Raw genomic sequence first — 24562 nt, 5'->3', positions numbered from 1 at the left:
TCCTCTGTTCTGTGTGTCCAGACCAGCGTGCCACTGAAGTGCCACCTGGGTGCATCGGGGCTTCTCGTGTGTATGGTGCTGAGGGAGTGCCACGGGTGGTTCCTGCTCCACCGGCTGGGCAGCAGCCCCTCTTCTGCCTGGTCATCACGTCAGCGTGACAGGTTTGGCAGCTGATCTTGGCTAAAGTTACTGAAGGGGGAGTGCAGTGCAACACACAGGAAGAAAATTCTCCAGCATGGTCTGACTCACTCCCTTTGTTACAGAGCACCTGTAGCTGGTGTACACAAGGGAAACCGCAGGAGGGGAGAGCGTCAATTGCTTGGGGCAGCACAGCTCTCTTATGGGAAATGCCTCGTGCCTGGGAGAAAGCGACTGTGACAGCTCTGGCTCCCCCCAGGGCTGTGCCATGCATGGGCCAGAGCGTACAAACCTTCAAGACCAGACAGAGTTTCCAGACTGCATTAGCAATGACACATGGGACAGTATATTATCTTGGAAAAAATTCTTTTACTAAAAGATGTGACTTTTACATTGCACACAGAGCCTCATTACATTTGAGTTACAGGTGTAATGCCAAGAAGTTTCATTCCGTTGGCTAGAACCGAGCGTGCAGCTTGGAAGAGACAGAGCCTTGCCTGGAAAAGGAGAACAGCCGTCAGCTTATGGTATTGCTACAGAACAGGGCACAGCTCTCAGGACAGCAGTTAGGAGCAGCCTGCCAGAGGTGGGAACACTGCTCATCCTCTGTCCACAGGCAGGGTGCTGGGATTCAGACACGCACATAAGCTGAGTACTGAGTAACACACCAGCGCTGGCAGGATTCACACCTGCCCACGGCAGTGTCAACAGAGAGACACTTTGTCAACAAAGGGAAGCTGGAAAGGGTGTCCAGCCCAGTCTGGTACCCTCTGGGCAGAGCAAGCAGAGGCGATGCCTGCAGGAGAGCTAGCAGTGACTAAAAAGTGAATAATCTTTCATGCACCCCAGGCTGGTACAGCCCGAGGATATGCCGGAATCCCTCCTCTCACTCTGCCTGGGTTAGAGGCTGGCAAGCAGCTACAGGCTGCTTTAAAAATGTCACTCCTCCTTGTCAGTGCCTTGGCTGTTACACAGCTGCCTGTTTGGGAAGGCTCTATCAACCTTGCTCCAAAAATAGTAGTTCTTGAAAGCTATCACACTGTAAGATATTTAGAAATATCTTTTAACAGGATAAGGAACTGAAATTTTCCCTGTAGCTTGGACTGTCTTAGCCCATCTTCAAAGGCAGGAAGGAAAACCTACAGCATCTGAGCTCAAATACAGAGTGCAGCTCCATCAAATTCCACTGAAATGTTTTTCCCCACAACACAGTTCAACACTTAGATGTGACTTCCAACCACAGTCAGCTAGGTAACTACTTTTGAAATAGATGAAAGAGAAAATAAGAAGGGAAAGAGAAAATAAAGGCAGTGTAATTAGTATATCATTACTGAGTTAAGGGGTCAAACATTGCCTGGGAGATCTGTAGAAAATAATTTGCATCTATTTGGAACTGCACATTAACAGTTGTCAGCCTCCCTGCTTTCGCTGGAAAGGCAACACAGACAACTTGGGATATGTAGGTGGCAAGAGGGAGGAGACAGATTAAGTTACCTCATAATTCTGTCTTCCCCTGTAACCACTGAAGGAAACCATCAGAAATTAACCCCCAAGTTAAATGCTCAGATGTTTACTTTTAAAAAGTTCAGAAGGAAGGGTGATGAGAAGGCAAGGGGTTTGACTGGGTGTGGAGCAGTTGTCCTTGTGGCGGAGTCTTTTTTGGGAAGATGAGGCAGAGCCACTCTTCCCAGAAGGCCCGGCCTGGGAGCAGTCCCTGCCTTCCCACGGCAGCGCTGCCCGCGGAGAGCCGGCCGGGCAGCTCCCCTGCCTGCAGCGGCTGTGCAGCTGCCTTGGCGCAGCCCGAGCGATCGACCCTCCGGGACACCCCACACAGACTCCGGCCACGGAACAGCGCTGTGCCGTACCTGGGCTAGTTCAGGGGTGCTGCCTTTCACAGGAAGGGTTTTATGTGCCACGGCTGCCAGATGGCTGAAACGGAAAACATGATGAGAATGATGAGAATGAGCAAGTCTCTTGAGCACAGCAGTGCGATGGGCTACAGGGAGCAACGGAACCGCCACAGGCTTCTCCCCAACAGCCTCTTTCACCCGGCTGAGGGAGGGCATAGTCTTCTGTAGCCTGCATGTTGTCAGGGCATGCCATCAACAACTCAATGCTCATAAAATAACTCCAAAATATTCTCTCCATTCCCTCCACCAAAAAAGAAAGATCCTTGAGAGCCTGCCTTGTCATTCCCAAGGTGCGTGATTCCTTACACAATTTTCCTTACCTTGTTAAAGCGTTCCCCATACACAGGTTCTAAAGTTTCCTCCAGCAAATATACTCCAGTGCTTCACTGTGCTGTTAAATCAGACAGGTCCCTGTGGGGACCCTCCCTACAGAGCTCACATAGGCACCGTGACTTACAGTAATAATATGCTTCGGCCATCTCAACACACAGGCTGAGATCAGTGGTTAAAAGGGGTTTGGGCAAAATTTCCTACCTGAAATTCTGAGATTTGAGAGCATATTATTAGCTCAAATCTGCTCTTTTAAGATACAATTAGTCCAGCATGATTTTGGGTTCAGACACTGGGTTGCAGCCAAGTAATTCTTTTTTCTTGAAAGTAATTAGTTTCTGAGGAGGCTTCTGGCTCCTTTGTTCCTGGTTCCAACCTTGATCTCTACCGTTTATTATATTATTTGTTATCCTACTTTATACCTTTCCTGCTCCAGAGAAGCTGTCCCACAAATTTACATCTTCCCCCTATTTTTAATCTTCAAAGTAGTGCAGATGTGAGGGCAGCAGAGCCGGCTCAGGAAGACCTGTCCTTACTGGAGACAGACGCTATCTGCAACCACCTTACCTGAGTGTGAGGAGGTAGCTGACAATGTGCTTGGGTTGCAGATCCTGAGAAGATCTATACAGGACCTCATCATACCTGTGAAGAAAGAAAAAGATTGATTGGTGTTAAAGTGCTAGGAAGGCGTACTCAGATAGAAGGCTCATCACACTTGCTTAAATCAGAACAAACACACAACCACAACTGCAGAATTACCAAAAAAATCTGAACCAGACCTAAACCATGTAATCAGCACACAATTGATTATTCCTTCCTCGTTCACTTATTACTGAAGGAGATTGCTTCTGCTCCTCATCATGCAAACACTGTAGATGGCAGAGCTCGGGGAGACAGGCTATAGCTGGGAGAACACGAGAGCTATATTTGCTCCTGGAACATTATGTCTGGTTTTACATTTCAGCACTAATTGTAAGTTCCTAGGAGCAAAAAGCATGTATTAAATAACTAAGGCAGTCAAAATAGTCCCTTAGAGGATGTTGCCTTTAGTAAATGCAGCTTAGAATTTTATACAGCTAAAAGGAATCTTGTAACATTAGAAAAGAGAAAAACAAAGTGGGTTTACATAATCCTGGAATAAAAGCGACTTATGTAATACAGTATTAAACTGGGTAATACAGGCAGAGTTATGGAGATCCATGTTTTTTCTTCAGGTGTTCTGCTGTCCACTTGTGCACATCCTCTTTTTCACAGCCTGCAAGAAGTTCCCAACACCTCTGAGGCTGAACAGATTTCAAACTCAAAGTGTGGAGTGGACTTCCTGGTCTTTGCTCAGCTCCCAGGCCCATCGCCGCCAGTGTGCCCATGCTGAGCTTCCCTGGGATCTTCCTCCTTTAGAGGCAAGCTGCAGGAGAACCAGGGAGTGAGCTCTGATAATGAGGGCTCGGTGGTCACATAGGAGCTAGAGCACCAGGGAGGGAGCACTCCCCATTTCCTTGGCGCATAAGCTACAAAAATGTCTCTTACGTGTGCATTCAGCACCTCAACACAGCCAGCACAGCCCCGCGGCCGCCATTCAAACAGGGAGGTCCCTGCCTTTATAGCACTGCCCAACAGATGAGTGAGAGAGAGAGAAAATCAGGGGAACCTCTGCATTGCCTCAGGGACAACATAGACACCAGCAGCTCCTGGGCCTGCAGAGACAGCGATGTAGGTATACCAAAACTACTATTAATTTAACAAGCACCATCAAACAGCCATTAAGCAACAAAGTTAGTATCAAATGAAGGGGCCCTCTTTTCATACCAACTCTGTTGTTTCATGAAGTTGCCATTTCAATGTTGGCCTACAGCAACTTGTTCGATCATTTTATGAGTTAAATAAGGCCACTTTTGCCAGGATATACATGGTACCTGCAATCTCCTATTCATTAGTCTGCAAAGTTAATGGTATTCGGAACTGGTCAGCTAATTTTAAGGGCAAATGTTTGGTAGCTTTTCAAACAGCAGAAGCAGCGCCACGGGATCTGGGCTTCTGACAACTCAGGAGTGTTTATCATGGAGATTTTTCAAGAAGAATCCACTCATGGCAACTCACAAGGAGGACTGAACAGTAATTGTTACTCCTGAAATCATGGGATATTTAAACCTGAGTTTGTTAGCCACTGAGTGCCTGGTCTAATGGATAATGTAAATACTACCTTCTGCTGGAAGCAAAGGCCCCAGGAGATGTTTCATAGAGATTCCATGTGATGCCTGGCCAGACTCACAAGGCCTTTGCAAATAAGCAGACCTGAAGCTCTATGAAAACAAGAGCCCCGCTGTGGAGCAACAACCTCTGTTTGAAAATGGACACGTATCTGGGATGCAGTGATCCCTGCAAATCAACCTGAAATACATTAACCCTGTCAGTTTTCACACACAAGACAGGCAGCTATACACTGATCTCATAAAAACCAAGAAACGACCCTTGAGTTTTCTGTGGAATACAGTTGCACTGTATAAATAAGATACTACTGGTCTTATTGAGAGTGCTGGCTGTCTTGCTGTTGCTCAAGAGAGCATGGAGCATACGATAAACTGCAGGCAGACCTCTTGAGGCAACTACAGTTAATGCAGGACTCTGCAACCTACAGCTGCAGGCTGAAAGGAGCCACCCAGGACTCTGGAATGATTTTTGGAAGTCTGAAGTTTAGACAGATGTCCTCAAGAAGGCCATAGTGTGGCCAAAGGAGTTAACTCTGGCACCGTGCAGTGCGCAATGTGGTACACAGGACCTCTCACTAGGAATTCTGAAAGCCGCAATTAGTTCCAACTCCATCACAGGCTGCACAGCCTGGACAACTCCCCTGTATTTTAATTACACCTATGAAATAATGAAAACAGAAACTGCTCAACTTTAGGACTGAGTTAATGAAGAACATTACTGCTATTAACAGGTATTAGTTGTGTATGTTCAGTCGCTCTGAAGGATGTTGAGCTACTGAATGTGCATGCACATACTCCATTTCACCTCACCCAGGAGCACTTCTTCTCCCCTTTCCCACATGACAAAAACAGAACAAGAGGGACCAAGCAAATCTGCAGCTAATATTTATATAGAGCTTAGCATATTTCTGTGAAGACAAGAAATAATTAAGAGGCTTATGTACACAGAGTGCGTTCCAAATATTGCTTTTTCCCTGATATGGCTTCTAAAGTCCACAAAAGTTTCAAGCGAGGGCTACCACTGCAATCAGTGTGACCCAACAGACAAGGCATTGCCTGAAATAGCCATTTTTCTCTTATGATCGTGCAGTCTGTGTCTGCTCAACAGGCTGGCAGCAAATCCAGAAGTTTATTTTAAGGGAACTGGTATTTGGAAAGAAAACTAGACGAACCTGAGAAGATGCTGAAGAACAGAGATGGCATCTGGCTCTTGCAAGCACGCCACATTAATGTCAGTTAGCTGCTCATTCCCATGCATCTGTTCTAAACTAAAATGTAAAAATGAAAAACAAATGTTGGATGAAAAACTCTTGTTAGCAAAGCTGAATGAGAAAAACAGTAATTTGTGTTTTCAAGAAAAAAGGGTAGGCATCTTCTGCTCAAGCAGAATGGAACACTGAGACAGACTAGCTGACTTCAACCCAAGATAAAAAAATTAAAATCTGTGCTAGCCATTTAGTATCAACAGGATTAGAGATGTGCATGGACCACACTCCATATCCAGAAGCGGATGCTAAAAGGAGCAGGGAGGTAGTCACTCCCCTGGTACCGGTACCCTAGTACCACCAATTCCTAGATGAAAAGAGAGTACAAGAGGAACAGACTACAGAAGGGACCGGGCTTGCATGCTCTCCCTGAACACCATCTCTGGTTACCATTGCCTCAGAGTACCAGGTTGGTACAGACCTTTGGGCTGATCCAGGAAGGTCTCTTACATGCTTTTCTGAAAATACATATCAATGTCTGCATTAAAAATGCTCTGACAAATCGCTACAATTGATAAAACTGTTCAAACTGGCCTGGGTCAACAGCAAAGGGTCTGCTTTTAACCTTGGTCACCAACCGTGGGAAATAACAGAATGTTAAAAAAAACCCCTAGCTACAGCAGTAGCCAAAACCGTCTACATTCTGTGATTTGGTATAATTTACAAGTATGGGCATTTTTACATCAGTTTCCTTAATCTTAGGGTCACCATTCTTCATTACTGACACCAGCCACGCAGAGAGGCTGTTCCTAGAACTGAGAAAGTACATGGACAGTTAGTTCAACCCTGTGGAAATGAGGTGGAAATTTCATTTTAATTGGCTTGCTCTTCTGGGAAGTCTCAGTGATTCCTATCGTAAACTCACACCTCTGCTGAAAAAGTGAACATCTGTCATATTTAGGATAGGAGTCAACACTACTACTTAACAAAGCAGTAAGTTAATAAGGTTAAAATACACGTCAAACTGTACTTCTGCATACAAATGCTCCTCTTACCTGTGGAGTCTGGCATGGGTGTACTGCAAGAACACGCCTGTATCTCCACGACTTTGAAGAGCTCGATCCCAGCTAAACTGATAATCCGATGACAGAAGGCCCTGGAAGTCCTGGAACAATAAATTAATGTCACCTAGATATGTCTCTCCACCTCAACTTTTGCTTTTTCACAGAAGATGCAAACACTTTGGGAGGCAGCTCAGACTCACCTGAATTATTAGTGCCGCAAGACCAACTTTCTCTGCTGTCTCCATAGGGTCTTCTATCTCTTTGGTTGCTGAAGAGAAATGGAGAAAAAGAAATCACAAGTCCATAGTAGCGTAACAACTCCCATGCTCAGGCTTGGAGATGCCAATAAAACAGCATCTTCTAAAACTGTGAACTAGCAATATGGAAATTGTCAAGATGCATACAGCAAGAAGTCCAGGATATAAATCTTTCTTAAAAGCTGAGATACAGCTGTTTCACATGGGCTTTTTCCCCACTTCCCCTAGTATGTGTAATGCAGATTGTAAGGTTAGAAGGGTTCATTGCAACAGGCTGGATAGACTACACTGAATTCCTCTTCACAATTCAGACAGCCAATGTCTAAGATCAGGAAGAGAATGACAAGGCAATTCAGATCTTGTTTAAAAACTGATAAACTCTAAGTGATATGGGGGCATAAATAGTCTAAGAAAAATTGTTCCAATAGCTAATGGAGCATTCAGAAGTACATTTAGGGAGTATTCACACCATCCACTGTAGAGACCTAAAATGACTATACTCAAGAGAATCTGAACTGAGAGAATCACAGAATGGTTTGGGTTGGATGGACCATTAAAGATCATCCAGTCCAACCCCCCTGCCATGGGCAGGGACACCTCCCACTAGACCAGGTTGCTCAAAGCCCCGTCCAACCTGGCCTTGAACACTTCCAGGGAGGGGGCAGCCACAGCTTCTCTGGACAGCCTGTTCCAGTGTCTCACCACCCTCACAGCAAAGAATTTCTTCCTTCCAATCTAAACCTACTCTCTTTCAGTTTGAAACTGTTGTCCCTTGTCCTCTCACTACAGGCCCTGGTAAAAAAGTCTTTCTCTGTCTTTCTTATAAGCTCCCTCTATATGATGAAAGGCTGCAGTAACATCTCCCTGGAGCCTTCTCTTCTCCAGGCTGAACAACCCCAACTCTCTCAGCCTGTCCTCATAAGGCAGGTGCTCCAGCCCCCTGATCATTTTTGTGGCCTCCCCTGGACCCACTCAAGCAGGTCCGTGTCTTCCTTGTACTGGGGGCCCCAGAGCTGGACACAGCACTCAAGGAGGGGTCTCATGAGAGCAGAGTAGAGGGGGAGAATCACCTCCCTCGACCTGCTGGCCACACTTCTCTTGATGCAGCCCAGGATACAGTTGGCTTTTAGGACTGCGAGCGCACATTTGCCAGCTCATGTCCAATTTTTCATCCACCAGTACCCCCAAGTCCCTCTCTGGAGGGCTGCTCTCAATCCATTCATCTCTGTCTGCACTGATACTGGTGATTGCCCCAACCCATGTGCACGACTTCGTACTTGGCCTTGTTGAATTTCATGAGGTTCGCATAGGCCCAGTCCTCGAGCCTGTCCAGGTCCCTCTGGATGACATCCCTTCCCTCCAGTGAATCAACTGCACCACTCAGGTTGGTGTCATCTGCAAACTTGCTGAGGGTGCACTCAATCCCACTTTCTGTGTCATTGATGCAGATATCAAATAGTATTGGTCCCAGTACGAACCCTTGAGGGACACCGCTTGCTACTGGTTTCCACCTTGGACTTTGATCCACTGACCTATAACTCTTTGGACATGGCCATCCAGCCAATTCCTTATCCATCTAACAGTCCATACATTGAATCCATATCTCTCTAGTTTAGAGGCAAGAATGTTGTGGGGGACCTATCAAAGCCCTTACACAATAAGTCCAGGTAGATGACATCCATAGCTCTTCCCTTGTCCACTGATGCAGTCACTCCATCATAGAAGGCCACTAGATTAGTCAGGCAAGATTTGTCCTTCTCCCTGGGTACACATGACAAGAACTTCTCCAAAGCTGCTCTAAATAGACTGAACTTAAGTCTATCATTACAAACCCTAATTAATCTGGAATAGTCTAAGAGAAAATATCCTCAGAACAGCTGCAGAGACATGACTGCAAAGCTATTTCCAGCTTTTTCACAACTCTAGGGATATTCTTCAGCAGACAAGCAGCATGCTGTTGTTTACAGAAATTCACCGAAGGGCCTGTTTCATTCCCTGTCTCACAGGGAAGTTCACAGGACCAAGCTGGTGCTCTAGTTCATCAGAAGTACAGGAAACTTGCCTACATAACAGCACTTTAGATACTGGATTTTCTGGGAATTCAATTACTTGTGTTTGGACCCACAACCTTGCCTAGTAAAAAGGTGATGCTTTTGATATACATAACGCTTTCTATTTTTAAACTCAGATCACAGTGTGCTCTACCAGGGTCTCCTCTTCCTGTTTGTCTCTACTGGAGAGAAAGGAGGATTCTTGCCATAGTCTTTTACAAGGTAAATCTGTTCTACTTAGCAAGTGCCAAGTGCCTTTTGTTATCATGATATATGTAATCTATTAAATTTGCAGAGTTAAGCTTATGATTTCCTGTCCCGGCTGATTTCCCAGTAACAGCAGAATATGGACAATTCAGCTGTTCTCTTAAGGCACCGCTTAAGCTGAAACAGTTTTGCAGTACAGTTTTAGTACACTTGAATTTCTGTCCTTTGCTTTGCTGTTTCTTTGTGCTAGGTCAGCAAAGCCAACTGGGACAACTTTGAGTAGTTCATACTACTCATACCTTTGCTATATACAAAATTCAGAAAGAACTAAGCTTAAAAAGTGTGGGGATAGTTCATAGCCCTGAGAAGTCTCAGATTGGCCATTCATTCAAAAAGACAAATGTGTTTAAATTACATTATTACATGTCATAACTGAGATTTGTTTCAAAATAGAACAACTGTCTCAGAATTCAGGCTTTTGTTTAGATGTTTGATGAGACACAGACAAAGCTATCTAAGAGAAAGCAAAGCAGCAAAGGAAATAGGCACTATACAGAGGATTGATAGGGACAGCAGGATTCAATGAGATGAGCAGAAAAGGATGCCAATAATGGAAACTTAAATAGCAGAAGAACTGTGTACATCTAATAGCAAGAGAAAAGTCTATACGAAGGTATTTAACCAGCTCCAGCTCTGCACAGGCATGATTTTTAAAGCCAGCATTAGCTGTTAAATGCCCAACTCCCAAAATCTTTTCAATGACACTGAGGCATTTTGATGCCACACACAAATTTGTAATATCTTTCACTGTGATTCCAAACACTTTTCAAACATTGAGGACATTGCTATGAGTCAGGGATTTATGATTTTAATTTAGGAAAGGGGAAGTAAGGCAGCAATTGAACCATAAGGGGAAAAACTTCTACAAGCATAGGTAGGATTTAGGATCTAAGGGATAAGCTCTGGGTAATGCTGCAGTGCCATCCGAACACATTACTTCTTTTAGCTGTTCTGCCTACTGCTTGTGCAATGAAACACGGGTCTGTACCTCTGCTGTGTCAGTTCAATCCAGCATAAAAATAAGTTTGCTTTACACTCAGCTATGATACTAACCTTTAAACTGAAGCTCTAAGCTCCATTCCTCTCTGCTGTAAAACTGGTTTGAATCGAGGGTCACCCTTCTATCACTCTGCCTGCCCCCCTTCTCCTTGTCCACTCTACAAGCAAAATTATCTGGATTAAAAAAGTCGAGGAGGCAGAGGAAGGAAGATGCACACTACTCAACCAGATCAGCTCACTGAGTCAATTCAGCACCTAACTCCAGAAAGCACAAGAGGGGGCAGCATTTCACTGGGAACCGCTTGAATCTTTACTGCGTCAAGAGGAAACAGCTCTAGAGCCACTGCCCGAGGTGCAGGCAAACATCCCCCTTCAGCAGATTCTGCTGCAGAGCAGTGACCTCCTGGGGACTCCGGAAACAGTCATGACGCTGGGAGGATGACAAGGCAGTAGTTGCAGACAAGCTACAGTCAATCTTGCCAGAGAAAACTGTTGGAGCTACAAATCCTTTGGATGAGGTCTGACTGTTCCCTGAACTGCAGCCCCAACCCCACTATTGACCAGTTTGTTCCTCCATAAAAAAGGAACTCTTATTCCCCAAAGGCAGGTACTTCCTTCCCAGTGCAAAAGCATGCTAATTTCACTGAATGTTAAAATTTGCAAATCTGTAATTTAGGGAAATTCACAGAGTTGCAAAGGATCATTTTAACATTGTTTATATTATGGGAGATACAAAAAGTTCACAGATCAGGGTATATGACTGCGATTAGTCTGATGCAGGGAAAAGCAAAGGGTAGAAAAGACGAAATGGTTTTGATCCACACAGAACATCAAAAGAAATTAATAAGACCTGAAATAGCTAACTTTTTGTGGAAGCCATGTTTTCTAACATCCTTGAGCGAACTTCATTTAAAACATCCTCCAGGAAAATTACTTCTCCTCTCCGAGTCTTCATCCCTTGAACTAGACCAAAAGACACATGCTGGCACCTGTGTTGAAAAGCAGCAGGACCTAAAATTACATTCTAATCAAGAGAAATGTTTGCAGTGTTTGTTCAGAGCTGGATTCTTACCAGGAAACAGCAATAACAGCTGAATAAATAGCGCTCCAACGTGGGAAGCTTGGTGATATAATCAGTAACTCTCATTTCAGCAACCAAAGCTCCATACTTATTATATAATGGGAAAATTATGATCAGAATTATGATAACCTGGTCATTTACGTGCTCGTGGGAACCTCTCACTACTAGCTTTAGTACAGAGGACTCAATGCAATAAATTGCAATAAATTGAGGAGAGGCAGGATGTAGACAGATCAAATTACTGTGGCAACACAGATCTGTTAATGAGATTAGAAAGGGAGTCATAATAATTCTATTGTGGCCACATTAAACTGAAAGTGTAATTAATCATTGCTAATAATAAAACATTCATTGCTTCTGCTCACAATAACAATAATCCCAAGCATTATTATGGATCCATAACCTAAGGACCATCATGGTTTCACTCTAGCTGGCAACTAAGCACCACGTGCTTAGTGCAACGTTAAGCACTGTGGAAGGAGGCAGACTAGTATTGCTGAAGGCTAAAATCCTATATTTTGCCACAAAAGACATGGAGTCTGTCAGAGAGGAATATGATTTAGTCTGCAGATCCATTATTGACCTTTGCTCAGACTGCTAAAAAGATTGATAATTACAATGAATAACAGTGGGGAAACATTTCCCTGCAATAGATACTTCAAGCCTGAAGCATGATTCAAACTCAGATTCAGATTCTGCTAAAATATCATACTTCAAGAAGTAATCATTTAATATGTGATCACACAGTATTCCAGAAGCTCTGCCATAAAGTCTCTGAAAGACTGTTTCCCTTTTTCACATTAAGCTGTTACGAAAGACCTGTTTAAATGATAGACAGGGCTGTTTTTCACATCCTGAACACATGGCAATGTCTCCATTCGCAAATAAAGCAGACCAGCAGGAGCTGACATATAGAATGAAAAGGTTGGTGCCAAGGACCCGAGGCCCACTTTGCACACAATTTGAGGGTTTGTTTTCTTATTTTTTCCTCTTTATTGGACTAGCATTAGTTGGGTCCTACGGCCCAAATGTCTGCTCGCACTCTGGAGTTTATTAGTTGCACACCAGCAGCGCATCTTGTAGCTTAGTTTCATCGAAAATGCCTACATGATGTGTGCTACACTATGGTGGTAGGTGGACACAATCAGGAGATTTTCTTCAAAAGAACACTCCACTGAAATTCCAATGTACATGTTATCCATTCTTTTTAAAAAAAAAAAAAAAAAAAAAGAGGTATATAATTTAGATTCATAAATACATACCTTTCTACCCAGTCATAACCCATGAGCTTCAGTATTTGGAACAATTGTTGAAAGTGATTACTTTGACTCTTATCTGTCTAAGGAACAGAATTGGTGCAAATCAGAAAACACTGCAAGTTTGGTAAGGATTAGCTTTTAACACACAAACACATAACACCACAGATACTGTGCCAGTAAATCACTGCAATGACAGCAAAGACAGGCTCTTCTTGAAAAATATAACAGCTGGAATCTATGGCAATGGCATTTTGCATCTCATTAGAAAAAGTAATCTACCTTTTCAAAAATGATTAGTCCTAGGTCATGAAGGCAAAGCCATGAAGTGAAATGCAACCTTGATGTTCTCCAGTTTCACATAATCTGTGAGCTGCCCATTGAACAAAATGCCTCGATTTTCACCTCAGAACCTTGCTGCTCTTGTTATATTCTCATTTAAGGTTCCTTTGGCTTAGAAACAGAACACCTCTTTAAGCTCTCTGTCTCTAGAACCCACTGGTTTCTATTGTCTCCAGCGTGATTTGTGGAGTTTTACATCATAAGTCAGATGCATAATTAAAAAGTATAAATGGTCACATTTTCATATTAATTATGCATCTTGTGCTCTCTTCCATTTCCAATTACTCTCTCCTGTGACTTAAAGCAGTTTCTGATGGCAGTTTATGTCTAACAATGATCTTCACATGTATTTCTAGCTACAGCTGTTGCTATGAAGTTCACTTTCCTACCCAGTTGCTTTGACTACATCACTCAAGCATGCCTTTATCCCTCCTTAAAAAACACTGCAGTGATAACCAAATAACCACTATTTCCTTATTTGGTTGGTGTTCCAAGACAGGGAATGAGCAGTGAGTGAAGTGCTTATCTGTGTTTTTTCTCAGCTCTACCACTGTATCAAGCTTCAGGCACCTGCCTCCTCTTTCAGTTTCTCATAACCTGTTCCGCTCCTATGCATCACCTCTCTCTGTGCCGACGCATGAGCAAGGCTGATAAATGAATAGTGGTGGTCAGCAGTTCAAACAAGGCCTTCCAAGCTCTTTTTCACACACCTCACATAAGAGAGAAACTCTCTGTATTTGTAACAAAGCCAGATCTCTCTTGCTAAAAGAGCTCAGAACAAACTTTACAAAGTTTAGATGAAGGCCAGCTCACTGTACTGGCCAAGGCTGCCTTGCTGTTTCCCCTGCTTCTCTCTAGGTCAGAATGTATCTCTATTCTCCTGTTTTACAAGAGATTATACATTCCATGACAGAAACTGGTTTTGTTTTGTGTGCACAACAGCATGTCCCTCACCACCTGGACCACGATCACAGCATTTAAAAGCCTCTTTGAAGGACTGCAGTCTTTTGTGAGTAGGTATTGTGACAACTCATGAGTGACAAGACTCCAATCCTTCTGAACTTAACTGCTTCTTTATGACTGTTCACCAAGCAGAATTTTCAGCTAAAACTAAACTAAAAGCCCACTTAAGTTTGTAATTACTTATCTTGACCAATGCATATAGAAATAGCATACAAAAGAACATTAAAAATCATTAATAGAAAATAATCTAATAATAATCTAATAGCTTTTTTTAATAATTCTTTAAACTCCCATGGAAATAAGAACATGAAAAGAGAGGCCAAGATAAGAATACCTATCAGTCAGTACGAGCTGAATTCCAGGTTTCAGCTGGCCACCTGGAAACTAAGCATCAACTCCTGTGTTTTTGGGATGCTGTGTGATACTGCAAGAAGTATAACAATGAGTGTTTATTATACTTGAACAATCCACATAACTTAGATTGCATGAAAATCAAATTTGTTAAGAAGGATAGAAGTAAATACTAGGAGTACCATACAACTTAATCTCTGCCTAAAAGTAATACTCAAAACACGAGTGTGTAAGTAGGGAGAAAAGATGAACCTGCAGACACTAGCATTTCATAAAACTACTTTTTTTTCATAGCTTCACAGCATGGCAAAAATAACACAGATGCTCAAAAAGAAGATTCATATTATGAAAAATGGCAATTTTTTCCTTACAGACCCCAAAATGATACAGGTCTAAATGTAATCCAAGTGGTTATCTTTAAGGGAGAAGTTTACAGTCTCACAGTGTGGATTATATCTAATTCTTCACATATAAAGGCATTTTCATCTCCTGTTTCGAGTATAATATTCAACAGAATCTTAGTACCTCTTTAATAATATGTCACATATTTTAAAATGTTTTTAATATTTTGCTCATATCACTGCGTTTTTATAAAATAAGTAGGATTTTCTTAAAATGTAAATTGGTGAATGCACTGATTTACAGCATTACAACTAATTAACCAATTCAGTGTTATTTTAAACAAGTTGATCTGATGAAAATAAGATGATCTTATGAAATAAGACTCAAGAGCCTCTAAATAATTTTCTTGTAAAGATCAGGATTCTGAAATACATTTGTGTTTAAATAATTAAAGACTAAAATCATCAGTGTTCTCAATTAAATCCAGTAAGTTCTCCAGCCTCTGGTAACACTGAGTAAAGTCCTAACCCACTACAAAGTCCTGCCACAAAACAGCAGCAAAGCTCAACAAGGCTGGCAGCTCCCTCATCAGGCCAACTGTCCCACAAACTCTCCTAACAGTTTATGTTACCGCCCTCTGATTTTATGACCCACTTTTTCAGTCCTCAGAAAGTCAGAAGTGATAAAAATACTAACCATGTCATCCAAAAACTGTGAAACCTTAGCGAGGTTGAGAGAACAGGACTAGACAGGCTGATCTGTCATTTCCAACTTGAATGGGACATTGATTATAACGGACACATTGATGGCATCACAGTCCAGTTTTGCTGTGTATCTGTTCGGACTAGGAGCAGATCAAAGAGGCCCAGGCAAGGAAGTAAACAGTTAACTGGAGTTCAGCTCTGAGCAGCCAGTCAGCTCAAGACTATTGCTTCTATACTTCCTCACTCCATGAGCTTAACATGCAGCCCATACCCTAATTTGTGCAAAATACCCACTCAATGATTTTCTTTCTAATTGTTCCTTTTCCCTTGGTCCCTACTACCTCACGGCATAAGAAATACAAATAATTACCTACCCACATGAACAAGACAGGAAACTTGGGTAATTCCTAATGCACTGCACTTTCACAGCCACACTGCATTTTGATTCCAGTGAACTTACTACGTTCCAGGCAGTTGAGGCAAAAAAACTCCTGCCAAAACCAAGTGATTCCCCCCCCAAAAAACACAACTAAAAAATCCCTGTTCTATGACCATATGTAGGAATGGTAAGCTACTGGAAACTTCCCGAAGAAAAATAAAAGGAGGAATGTAACTAAAAGCCACACTTTAAACTATCTGTGTATTTAATTTTATGCTTATTGATCTCTCCCCCTCCCCTGAATCACATTATACTGACTTTTGAAAAAGCTGTACCAGAGAAGTATATGGGCATTGCCAAACACATCACAAACAACATGCAGATTTTTTCCACATGTTATTAACTGACTTTACATGAAAGAACATAGTTTTCAAAATATTTTTTTTCTAAAGCTGAGAAAAAGAAGATTTAAAAGCATCATGTGATAAGTCCTTGGTAATACTAGAGCAAAAAAGAGTTTCACACAAGTGAGATAATCCTGCTATTCATTACTGATACTGTTGGAATTGTTAAAAAGCAAAAGAGTCAAACCAAGAAATGTAAAAAGATTCCCCGTCTACAACTGCTTCATCCAGATTGATTAAGCAGTACTTTATGTGCGATTTCTACATAATGAAGCTGGGGCACTGTTCAAAGCCATAAAAATTTACATTTCAGATAAGGTATCAGGACTTTAGAGTAGACTTAGATTCATTTTAGACCATTAATTTCTAAATTAACATTTTACAACCCTTTATAACACTAACATCTTTTTCTGACTTGTTTAAATATTAATTACAACATTTATACAGAAAATACAATGTCAGTTGAGTAAAAGTTCCTTTAAAATGAATTGCGATGAATTTTTATAGTGGAGAATAACTCCAGAGCTGATTTTTCAACCATTCTAAAACAGAACCATGAAACACTGCCACACTGAGGCACAGCTGCTGGGCAGTAAGGGCATTTATTTTACTGCCAAAACTGCCATGTGTCCAAGTCATATTGTGAGCAACAGGCTGCCCCCTGGATTACTGCACAGAGTCAGGATCAAAAGTATTCGGTGAATCTAGAATTACTTACCACGTAAATCATAGTATCACAATTATGCTTATTCATTCGGTCTATAGCAGCAGCAAGATCTCTGAAAGACATAATGAGAAACTGTTTCAGTCAAACACACCTCATTATTTGCCTCTTAGGAAAATAACCTGCTCTTACGGAAGGGAGAGGACTGCCCAATTAGAGGGATCCATGTATGCCTTACACAAAAAAGAAGACATGTATGCTTTTGTTCACTATGTGTTTGAAATGCTTTTTTAAACCACTAGCTACAAAAATTACTGAGGAAACAGTTCTTACGCACAGAGTAAGTCTAGTCTCTGTCTGCCTACTGGGACAATCAGTCAGCTGGGACTCAAGAGAAACAACTCTCTCCTGGAAAACTAAGCCAGTGCTCACCATTAGGTTGTATGATAAACAGCTCATCTTTGCACACACAAAGTAGTACAGAGAAACAACTCCCAGGGCTGTCACAGGAGAGCCATCAGCTCCATGTCCCAGTCTGAAACTCACCTCAGGGGTTCACCAGGAGCAGCTCTCCAGACCACCTCCAGACTGAGGGAGGTTACTGCCCAAGGGACACAGGACACATGGGATGCAAGGGAAAAGCATTTTGCAATTGCACAAGACTTACTATGGGATGCTTAGGGGAGGAACCAAAGATGGGAAAAGAGAGGGAGAAGATGATAAAAGGGACAAGAGGTTTGTAAACTGATTGCTCGTTAGTATCTTTGTCCAGATGTGCCCTGCACCTGATCAGCACAGTCTGTACTATCTTCTCATTAAACTCCATTTCAAGTTTTTCCTGGGTGAGGGGGTGTCTCTCTTCTGTGTGCATGTGTGTTTGGAGGTCTAAGCATCAGTAACTGGAGTTGGGGAGTACAGCTCATATAGGCCATGCATCTGTGGTGCCAGAAAATGAAGGGACTGGAGGTAAGTGAAATTAAGTGATAGTAACTGGAGTCTGACCATGGGTCACAGGGGCCAAGGTGTCCCTGCTGCCAACAACTGTAATGAGGGCATACACATCCACACGTGACTGACAGCAAAATATCAAGCTGAACCAGCCAGCAAGTAGGTGAAGTGCCCTGGGAGCCAGGTAAGTGTGTGCCTTCAAAGATGAGACACCCCAAGGAGTCTGTAGTGTTGGCATCAGGGGTACCAGGCCAACTGCCAGAGAGACCGCAGGGCCTGGGGGCTGACTGAGAGACCTACCTGTGTACATGTGTGTCTCTGTGTAGGAGGCAACAGGGAGAGGGAGGATCCAGGGCCAGCTGGTCTGCTGGAGGGATCCACTGTGTCTGTACCATCAACTGGAGTGGGGCTGTGGGTCTTGGGGGCTCACACGCCCAGAGGCCAGGAACTGGGGAGACCTGGGGATCCAGGGGCCAGCTAATGGGCAGACTGAGTGTTGAAGCTCAGCTACTGGAGGGATTCACATTACGCATACATACTCTGTACATACAATACACATCTATATTACTTAGATAACACATACCACATACATATGTGTATATATATACACAGACATGTATATTTCTTCACACTAATAGATATTCATCCTAATCAGTCAGAGGGGAACAAAATGAGACCATTTGTGCTGTCCAAGTGACAGGTGGTTTTGTCTGTTTTGCCCTGTTTGGTTCGCTCTGTGTATACATACGTGTGTGTGTTTGTGTGCCTACTGGGAACAGGTGCTCAGCCTCACTACTGGTTGGACCTGCAGGCATGGAGCTGTGGCAGCCTTGCCTCTATCTGGCTACAGAATTCAGGAGCTCCCTAATGTGCAGGATTGACTGCAGCACCTCTCCAATACTCTTGTCCTGAAAAGCTGCACATAGTTTACCCTGAGGGCTAGATATCTGATTTATTTACATTACACAAAGAAACTGCTAAGGCTTCCATATTAAAATACCCAAGAGGAATTTTAGAATATTGATGAGAAGGCAGGAAACAGTGATAAAATTGATAGTACAGTGCTGGTGGTCCACTAAGTCAATGCAGACATGGATCAAAAAGCCACTTTTTCCTTCATCACACTGTCAGTAAACGTTATAAGCAAAGGTCTTTCTAAAACCTGCATTATTTGGTGTTTATTAGATTAAGAAATTCCAGCTTTGTTTTTAAAGTCAATAGCTGGAGAAAGCATGATGATTTATGGAAAGAGAAGATTTACTAACAGACTACTTAAGGGGAGGAAGAGTATTTAAAAAGCAGTTATTTTTCCTGAGCCATTTTATCTCATCATAGTTACATTGCTAGTTCCAGTTATAATTACTCATTGGTCAATGTGTTCCATCCTAGAAATGAAAAGCTTCAAAATCTGTCCTATCAGTTACAAATGTACTCATGTACAAAAGTCTACTGGCAAAATAAATGGCAATAAACACAGATGGGCTTACTTGCCTTGTTATATAAAGAGATGTCCCATCACTACGCATGACGGTGGAAAACGATGAGAGGTCTTTCTTTTCTGAAAGATCCACAATTCCTGTCCCTTTTCTATAAGTTGAGAGAAAACACTGAAGTAACTGCAAGTCAGATCCAATATACAGGTAAGTTCAGATGAGATAGAGATCAGAACCAAAACAAAGGCCTCTTGCCATGGAACCCCCCCTCACTCCAGATAATCTCCTTTTCTTTGAATGACTGTCTCCTTTAAGTCTTTTTGAAGACTGTTTGTTGAATGCTTGTCACCACTTTGTTTGTCACCAGTTTGTTGTCACCACTGCTGATGCCAGGGAGCCACCTGCCCATATTCTGGTACATTCCATGAATACAGCTTCCATCCCAGTTCAGCCAGGCAGTTCCTTCATCAAGGCAAGGATCTCATCTAACTCTGCTCATTAAATGGCACATGCAGCTACCAAACTAATTAACAGCCTAAAAGGCCATTAGGAGTTGAACACTGTCATTGTACCTAATTTGTCATGGCCAGGTTTCTGTGCTAGCCACAGAAAAGGTAAACTCAATTTTTAGCTGTGACCGCACAAATCCTGTTGGTCTTCTAGTAGAGCTGCTACCAAAACCATCTAAAGAAAACTCTTCCCCTTAGACTATGTACAAACCTCACTCATTGTAACTCATTTGAAATGCAACTGAGATGTTAAGTAAACTACACCAATAGATTGAATAATGAGTTCATACATTGTTTTCTGAAGGAGTCCTTTATTCTCCAACATCTTTAGAACTTCCTTGGACTTCTCTTGGTAAAATGATTCTCCGGAATATTCATCAAAGTGCACTCCTAGACGCTGAAAAGTTCCAAGAATATCAAAGAAGGGTAACATGGTTAAGACTGAGGCTAATCATTTCTTCAAATTAAGTCAGATGATACATCCGTGTCACAGGTCAGAGTGCAAAGATAATTTTATTCCAGGAAATGTCACTTCACTGTTAAAAGGAATAGATGTTTGGATTTTGATTTAATCAATTTCTGCATTAGAATTAATCTCCCGGAGTTGAATACAGTGTTGGATATAATGTTCATGAGAAACGAGGCATCAACAGGATAAATCAAGTGGTACAAAAATTCTGAGGTAGGTCTCTAACTTGTTGTGCTGTAGGTGAAACCAGTGGACTGCAGAGAAGTTACTTGGACATGAAACCAATCCTATTTCAAAAGGATGCTAAAAGAAATTTTAAGAAGCAGGAGTTGCTCACAAACACTGCTGAGCATACAGAAATCACCATTACTAGGAAAGCTGAGGGTACACCTAGGAGAGATAGGATGACCTTAACAGTCAAAACTGGGTGAAATGTTAGTAGTACAAAAGACAAGGTTTCTAACTGAGGGCACCAAAGCTGCCTGTCCATCAGCTCAATACTTATTAGTTTGAATGGAATTGGGAAAGATCTAGCTATACCAGTCATCACGTAATCAGTGATGAGAGACCATCGTGATGCAGCTGCATACACAGCCCAATACCCACTTACAGGTCAACTTTCCACTAGAATTATCAAGGCTGTGTCTCACTTAGGAGATCTTAACTTAGAGTATTTGGCATGAATCCAGTGATATGTTTCAGGGAAGAAATTAAAGCACCGCTAGTTTATCTGGATTACTGAGGAAGGAGCAGGCCACTCTCTTTTAACTTTCCAATCAAGGATGAAAGAAGACATGACCAATTTCTACAAATACATCAAGAGGAAGGAGATGGAAAAGTGCAATTTTAAGTAAAGAATAATACTAGAAGAAGGAGGTTGTATATAACAACTCACAAATTCTTTGGAGCTGCAAGTCAGAAAAAAATGTCTAAGCCCATCAAAACTGTGCACCCATTCCAGAATTTCATTGCAAGAATGCGGGAAAGAAAAACACTAGCTGTTTTTCAGATGGACTCAGTTGGTTCTTGAGTAAGATTACACAGTATTAATACCAAGAGACTGGATTCAGTGACAGAAGGTGTATCTCACTTGTGTTTCCCAAATTAATAAAATTCATTTTGTGGTCAGCGGCACAAACACCTCCCATGAAACAGTGGACACTGCCTCCATTCTTGAGATAACAGTATGCACCAGATGGCTGTATATTCACCCAACTCAACCTGCAGGTAACTTATGCACTGATTACTACTGTAAACTCCTGCTGCTATAATTTCTTACACTCGATTTAATATGCAACATACACAGCTCTGCATTATAACATTAGATCAGAAATGTGAAACCAGAGTTATCTCCTAATAAAGTTTATTACATGGAAACTGTTAAATTTAGTGGGTTGTTGCCGACTTCAAAGATAAAGCAAAACTGAACAATATTTATCTAACACTGATTTGCTTTGTTGCTTAGCACCATACTCCTAGCTTCAGGGCTTCTGGGAAGGGAGAATTAGTCTAAGAGCCAATTACATGGATTCCATTAAATAAAATGTGTCTAGGGTGTCAGCAACTAAAGTGACGGTCTGCTTGGATGTTAAATCAACTAGTGTGCTTTTTACAAACAGAACGGGGCATTACCTGGCATATTGAGAAACATCTTCCCCACAACACTGTAAAGTTTACTGGAAAAGCAACAAATTGAGAACAATACAGCAACCTCTGTTCCTAAGTTAGTTCCCTGCTTGGCAGTCTCTTGGATGAAAAGGTGCTGTGCACTGTCAATCAGACTGATGGAGCAATAGACAAAAAAGAGACCATTTTACCAACAACACAGAAAAAGCAGTGGATGATTTGTACCTTATAAATTCGGATGTATTCGTCAATACTGAAGTCTCTAAATTGTTTCCAAAGTGACAATGTCTGCTCATCATGTTCCTCCAGTTTTCTAAAGAAATCCTTAGCCAGCTTTTTTGTGTTTTCATCTTCTGCTGCTTTGTTAATCTGCACATACACCTAAAATAAAACGGCACTGAAAATGTTGAAGAAGTATAATCCTCTCCTCCAATAAAAATAAGCAAACTTCTACAAGAACAATACAAATACATGTAAAGATGACATTTGTAATGTTAAAATTTTAAAGATGTGTTAAATGAACACATTTCCTATTTAAAGGATGAACGAGTAGTCCAAACTCCAATAGAAAAATGTGCAGCTTATCTTGAAACAAGACTAATGCCATAATTCCTTACTGCTATCACTACTGTCCTCTTCATAACCTTGAAACAACTGCCGCAGCAGAATGTGGAAGTACTAATTCATGCATGAGAGGGAAACCATCACAGACTTTTAAAACCAGAGACTTTTCTTCAGAGGACCACGAAGCTGATACTTATAACAACCGCACTGCCTAAAACTGAGATGGCAGTTGAAGCAGCAAAATCCTAGGGACTTGATGTTTTACAAGTCCAAAAAACCTCAACCCCAGTTCTGATCCAAAACCCCTTACTTATAGTACTCTGCACCCACACTAATACATACTGTCTCTCTGTGGCTGAAGTCAAGCATATGAATGTCAATATCTGACTAGACACATACACGTGCACTGTTAAGTTTGCTGAAAGAATTACAAACTCTTGTATTAGCCAACTTTACCTATGTACAGCAAATTTGGCTCTCCTGTTCTTTAACATATTCCTTTATATCTAAAGGCCAAATATTCACCCAGGCAATGATTCCTTGCTTTATACACATAGCACCGTGAAAGCCCATGGAAGAGTTTTTAAAAAGTTAAAAATTAAGTGAACTAGCAGTTACATGAGTTATTTAGACCCAAACAGTTCAACGCTGTCTAACTTTTAAGTCCTTGTAGTAGTTTTCAATCCCCAAATCATTGCAATCTTGATAAAAAATAAATAAGAACTTCACTTCTGGAATGTTCAGACAAAGAGTTTGCCAACAATATCTTGCTTGAATGGGTTCTGCCTATTAAAAAGAAAAAAAAAGCTTCCACAGCAAAACTCTTGAACTTTTCCCCCTTCCTTTTATGTCCCAAGATTTTTAGAGGTTTTAACAGGCAGTACTGCTAACAAGCCTCAAAGATTAATGTTTGTTTAGTTCTGCCACAAAAAAGAAATTTAAAGTAGGGGGAAAATTCAAGCTTTTCCAAGAATAATGCTCCCTCCTCCCCCATCCGTAGCTTCACACATTCTAAACCACCATCCCCTCCAATCTTTGATGTTATAAAGCAAAAATAATGGAAAAGGCATATTTGCATCTGACTCTTGACCAAAACGGAGGGTGCAAAGATGTTTGGAAAGGTACATTTGTCTATACATTTATTTATATAGAAACTGCACTATGGAAATTTTCTTTTAAATGAACTATAGGGAAGATTAGTTTCACACAACAGCAGAAAAAACACCACTTTGAAACACGTCTCAGTGTTTTCTATAAACCAGGAATACAGCTGAACAAATACTTAAAAATTGGGAATATTTGAGAAATGAATTTGGTCTCAAACAAGTACTGTTTTAGAACCTTCTGCAGCTTGACTGAATACCGCTCTCTACACTTGAAGCTGATTTTTTTAATGTCATAAAGCCTACATGCTACTGCAGTAGATGGTATTTTAAAGCTTTAGTGCAAAATTCAAGTATTCAAAATTTAAAACCTAAGAATGGACTGAAATTATAAATAAATAATATGCAGCAATGCACAACCACAAGAATATGACTACTTCTTGTCATCTCTTTAAAACAGTCCTACAGCTCTAAAACACCTCCATGTTGAGAAGCTATCAACTGTATTGAGCAGGCCTCAGGGATGAGGGAACAAGCGAACAAAATTTATCTATGTCAAAGAAACTGGCAAACTCAGAAGGAGCTACTCTACCACATAAACAATCTGCCTAATATGTATTCAGCTGTAGAGTATCCAAGTATTCAAACACAGTTTGTTCCTTCGTCAGTGAACAGATTCATGTGAACAGTTATCCTGTGACAGGCTGTCCGAACACTGGCATTAGCGATAGTTCCCACATCCAGCTCAGAGGGTGAAGCACAGCTCAGCTTTGTAATAAGAGAACACTTGACAGTGCCACACAAGAACCCTGACAAAGCCCCATAAACATGTGAGATTTTTCTTTTAAAGGGTGAGGGCTTGAACATTAGCCAGTCAGAAAATTTTGTCTGCCTGTCCTCATGGGTGTTGGATTTGTGCAGGTAAGTACATAAACCATGTTCTCTTATGTACAGCGTAGTTGTCAAACAAAGATCACTTACAAGTAACAAAAGATT

At 41.7% G+C, this 24562-nt stretch overlaps 1 protein-coding gene across 8 annotated transcripts in view; it reads right to left on the bottom strand.

The window, feature by feature from the left end:
- Window positions 1-487: 487 nt before the first annotated feature.
- RARS2 (arginyl-tRNA synthetase 2, mitochondrial) overlaps window positions 488-24562 on the bottom strand; it is a 39908-nt gene continuing 15833 nt past the window's right edge. For 5 of the 8 annotated variants that reach the window (XM_074819601.1, XM_074819602.1, XM_074819600.1 and 2 more), the window contains 12 exons: window positions 22125-22280; window positions 20095-20201; window positions 19354-19449; window positions 16969-17029; window positions 12772-12848; window positions 11293-11417; window positions 7055-7122; window positions 6846-6955; window positions 5758-5853; window positions 2946-3020; window positions 2004-2067; window positions 488-635 (listed from right to left, as the gene is read on the bottom strand). In XM_074819601.1, the coding sequence (XP_074675702.1) occupies window positions 549-635; window positions 2004-2067; window positions 2946-3020; window positions 5758-5853; window positions 6846-6955; window positions 7055-7122; window positions 11293-11417; window positions 12772-12848; window positions 16969-17029; window positions 19354-19449; window positions 20095-20201; window positions 22125-22280 (1122 nt within the window). In that variant the 3' untranslated portion in view covers window positions 488-548. Of the gene's footprint in view, window positions 636-2003; window positions 2068-2945; window positions 3021-5757; window positions 5854-6845; window positions 6979-7054; window positions 7123-11292; window positions 11418-12771; window positions 12849-16968; window positions 17030-19353; window positions 19450-20094; window positions 20202-22124; window positions 22281-24562 lie in introns of those variants that run through there. The other 3 variants (XM_074819604.1, XM_074819603.1, XR_012622603.1) reach the window with 3 other exon arrangements.

This window comes from Strix aluco, chromosome 3 (genome assembly GCF_031877795.1).
Source record: "Strix aluco isolate bStrAlu1 chromosome 3, bStrAlu1.hap1, whole genome shotgun sequence".
NCBI lineage: Eukaryota > Metazoa > Chordata > Aves > Strigiformes > Strigidae > Strix > Strix aluco.
The sequence above is the reverse complement of the archived record's forward strand: the minus strand, read 5'-3'. Positions and strand labels throughout refer to the sequence as shown.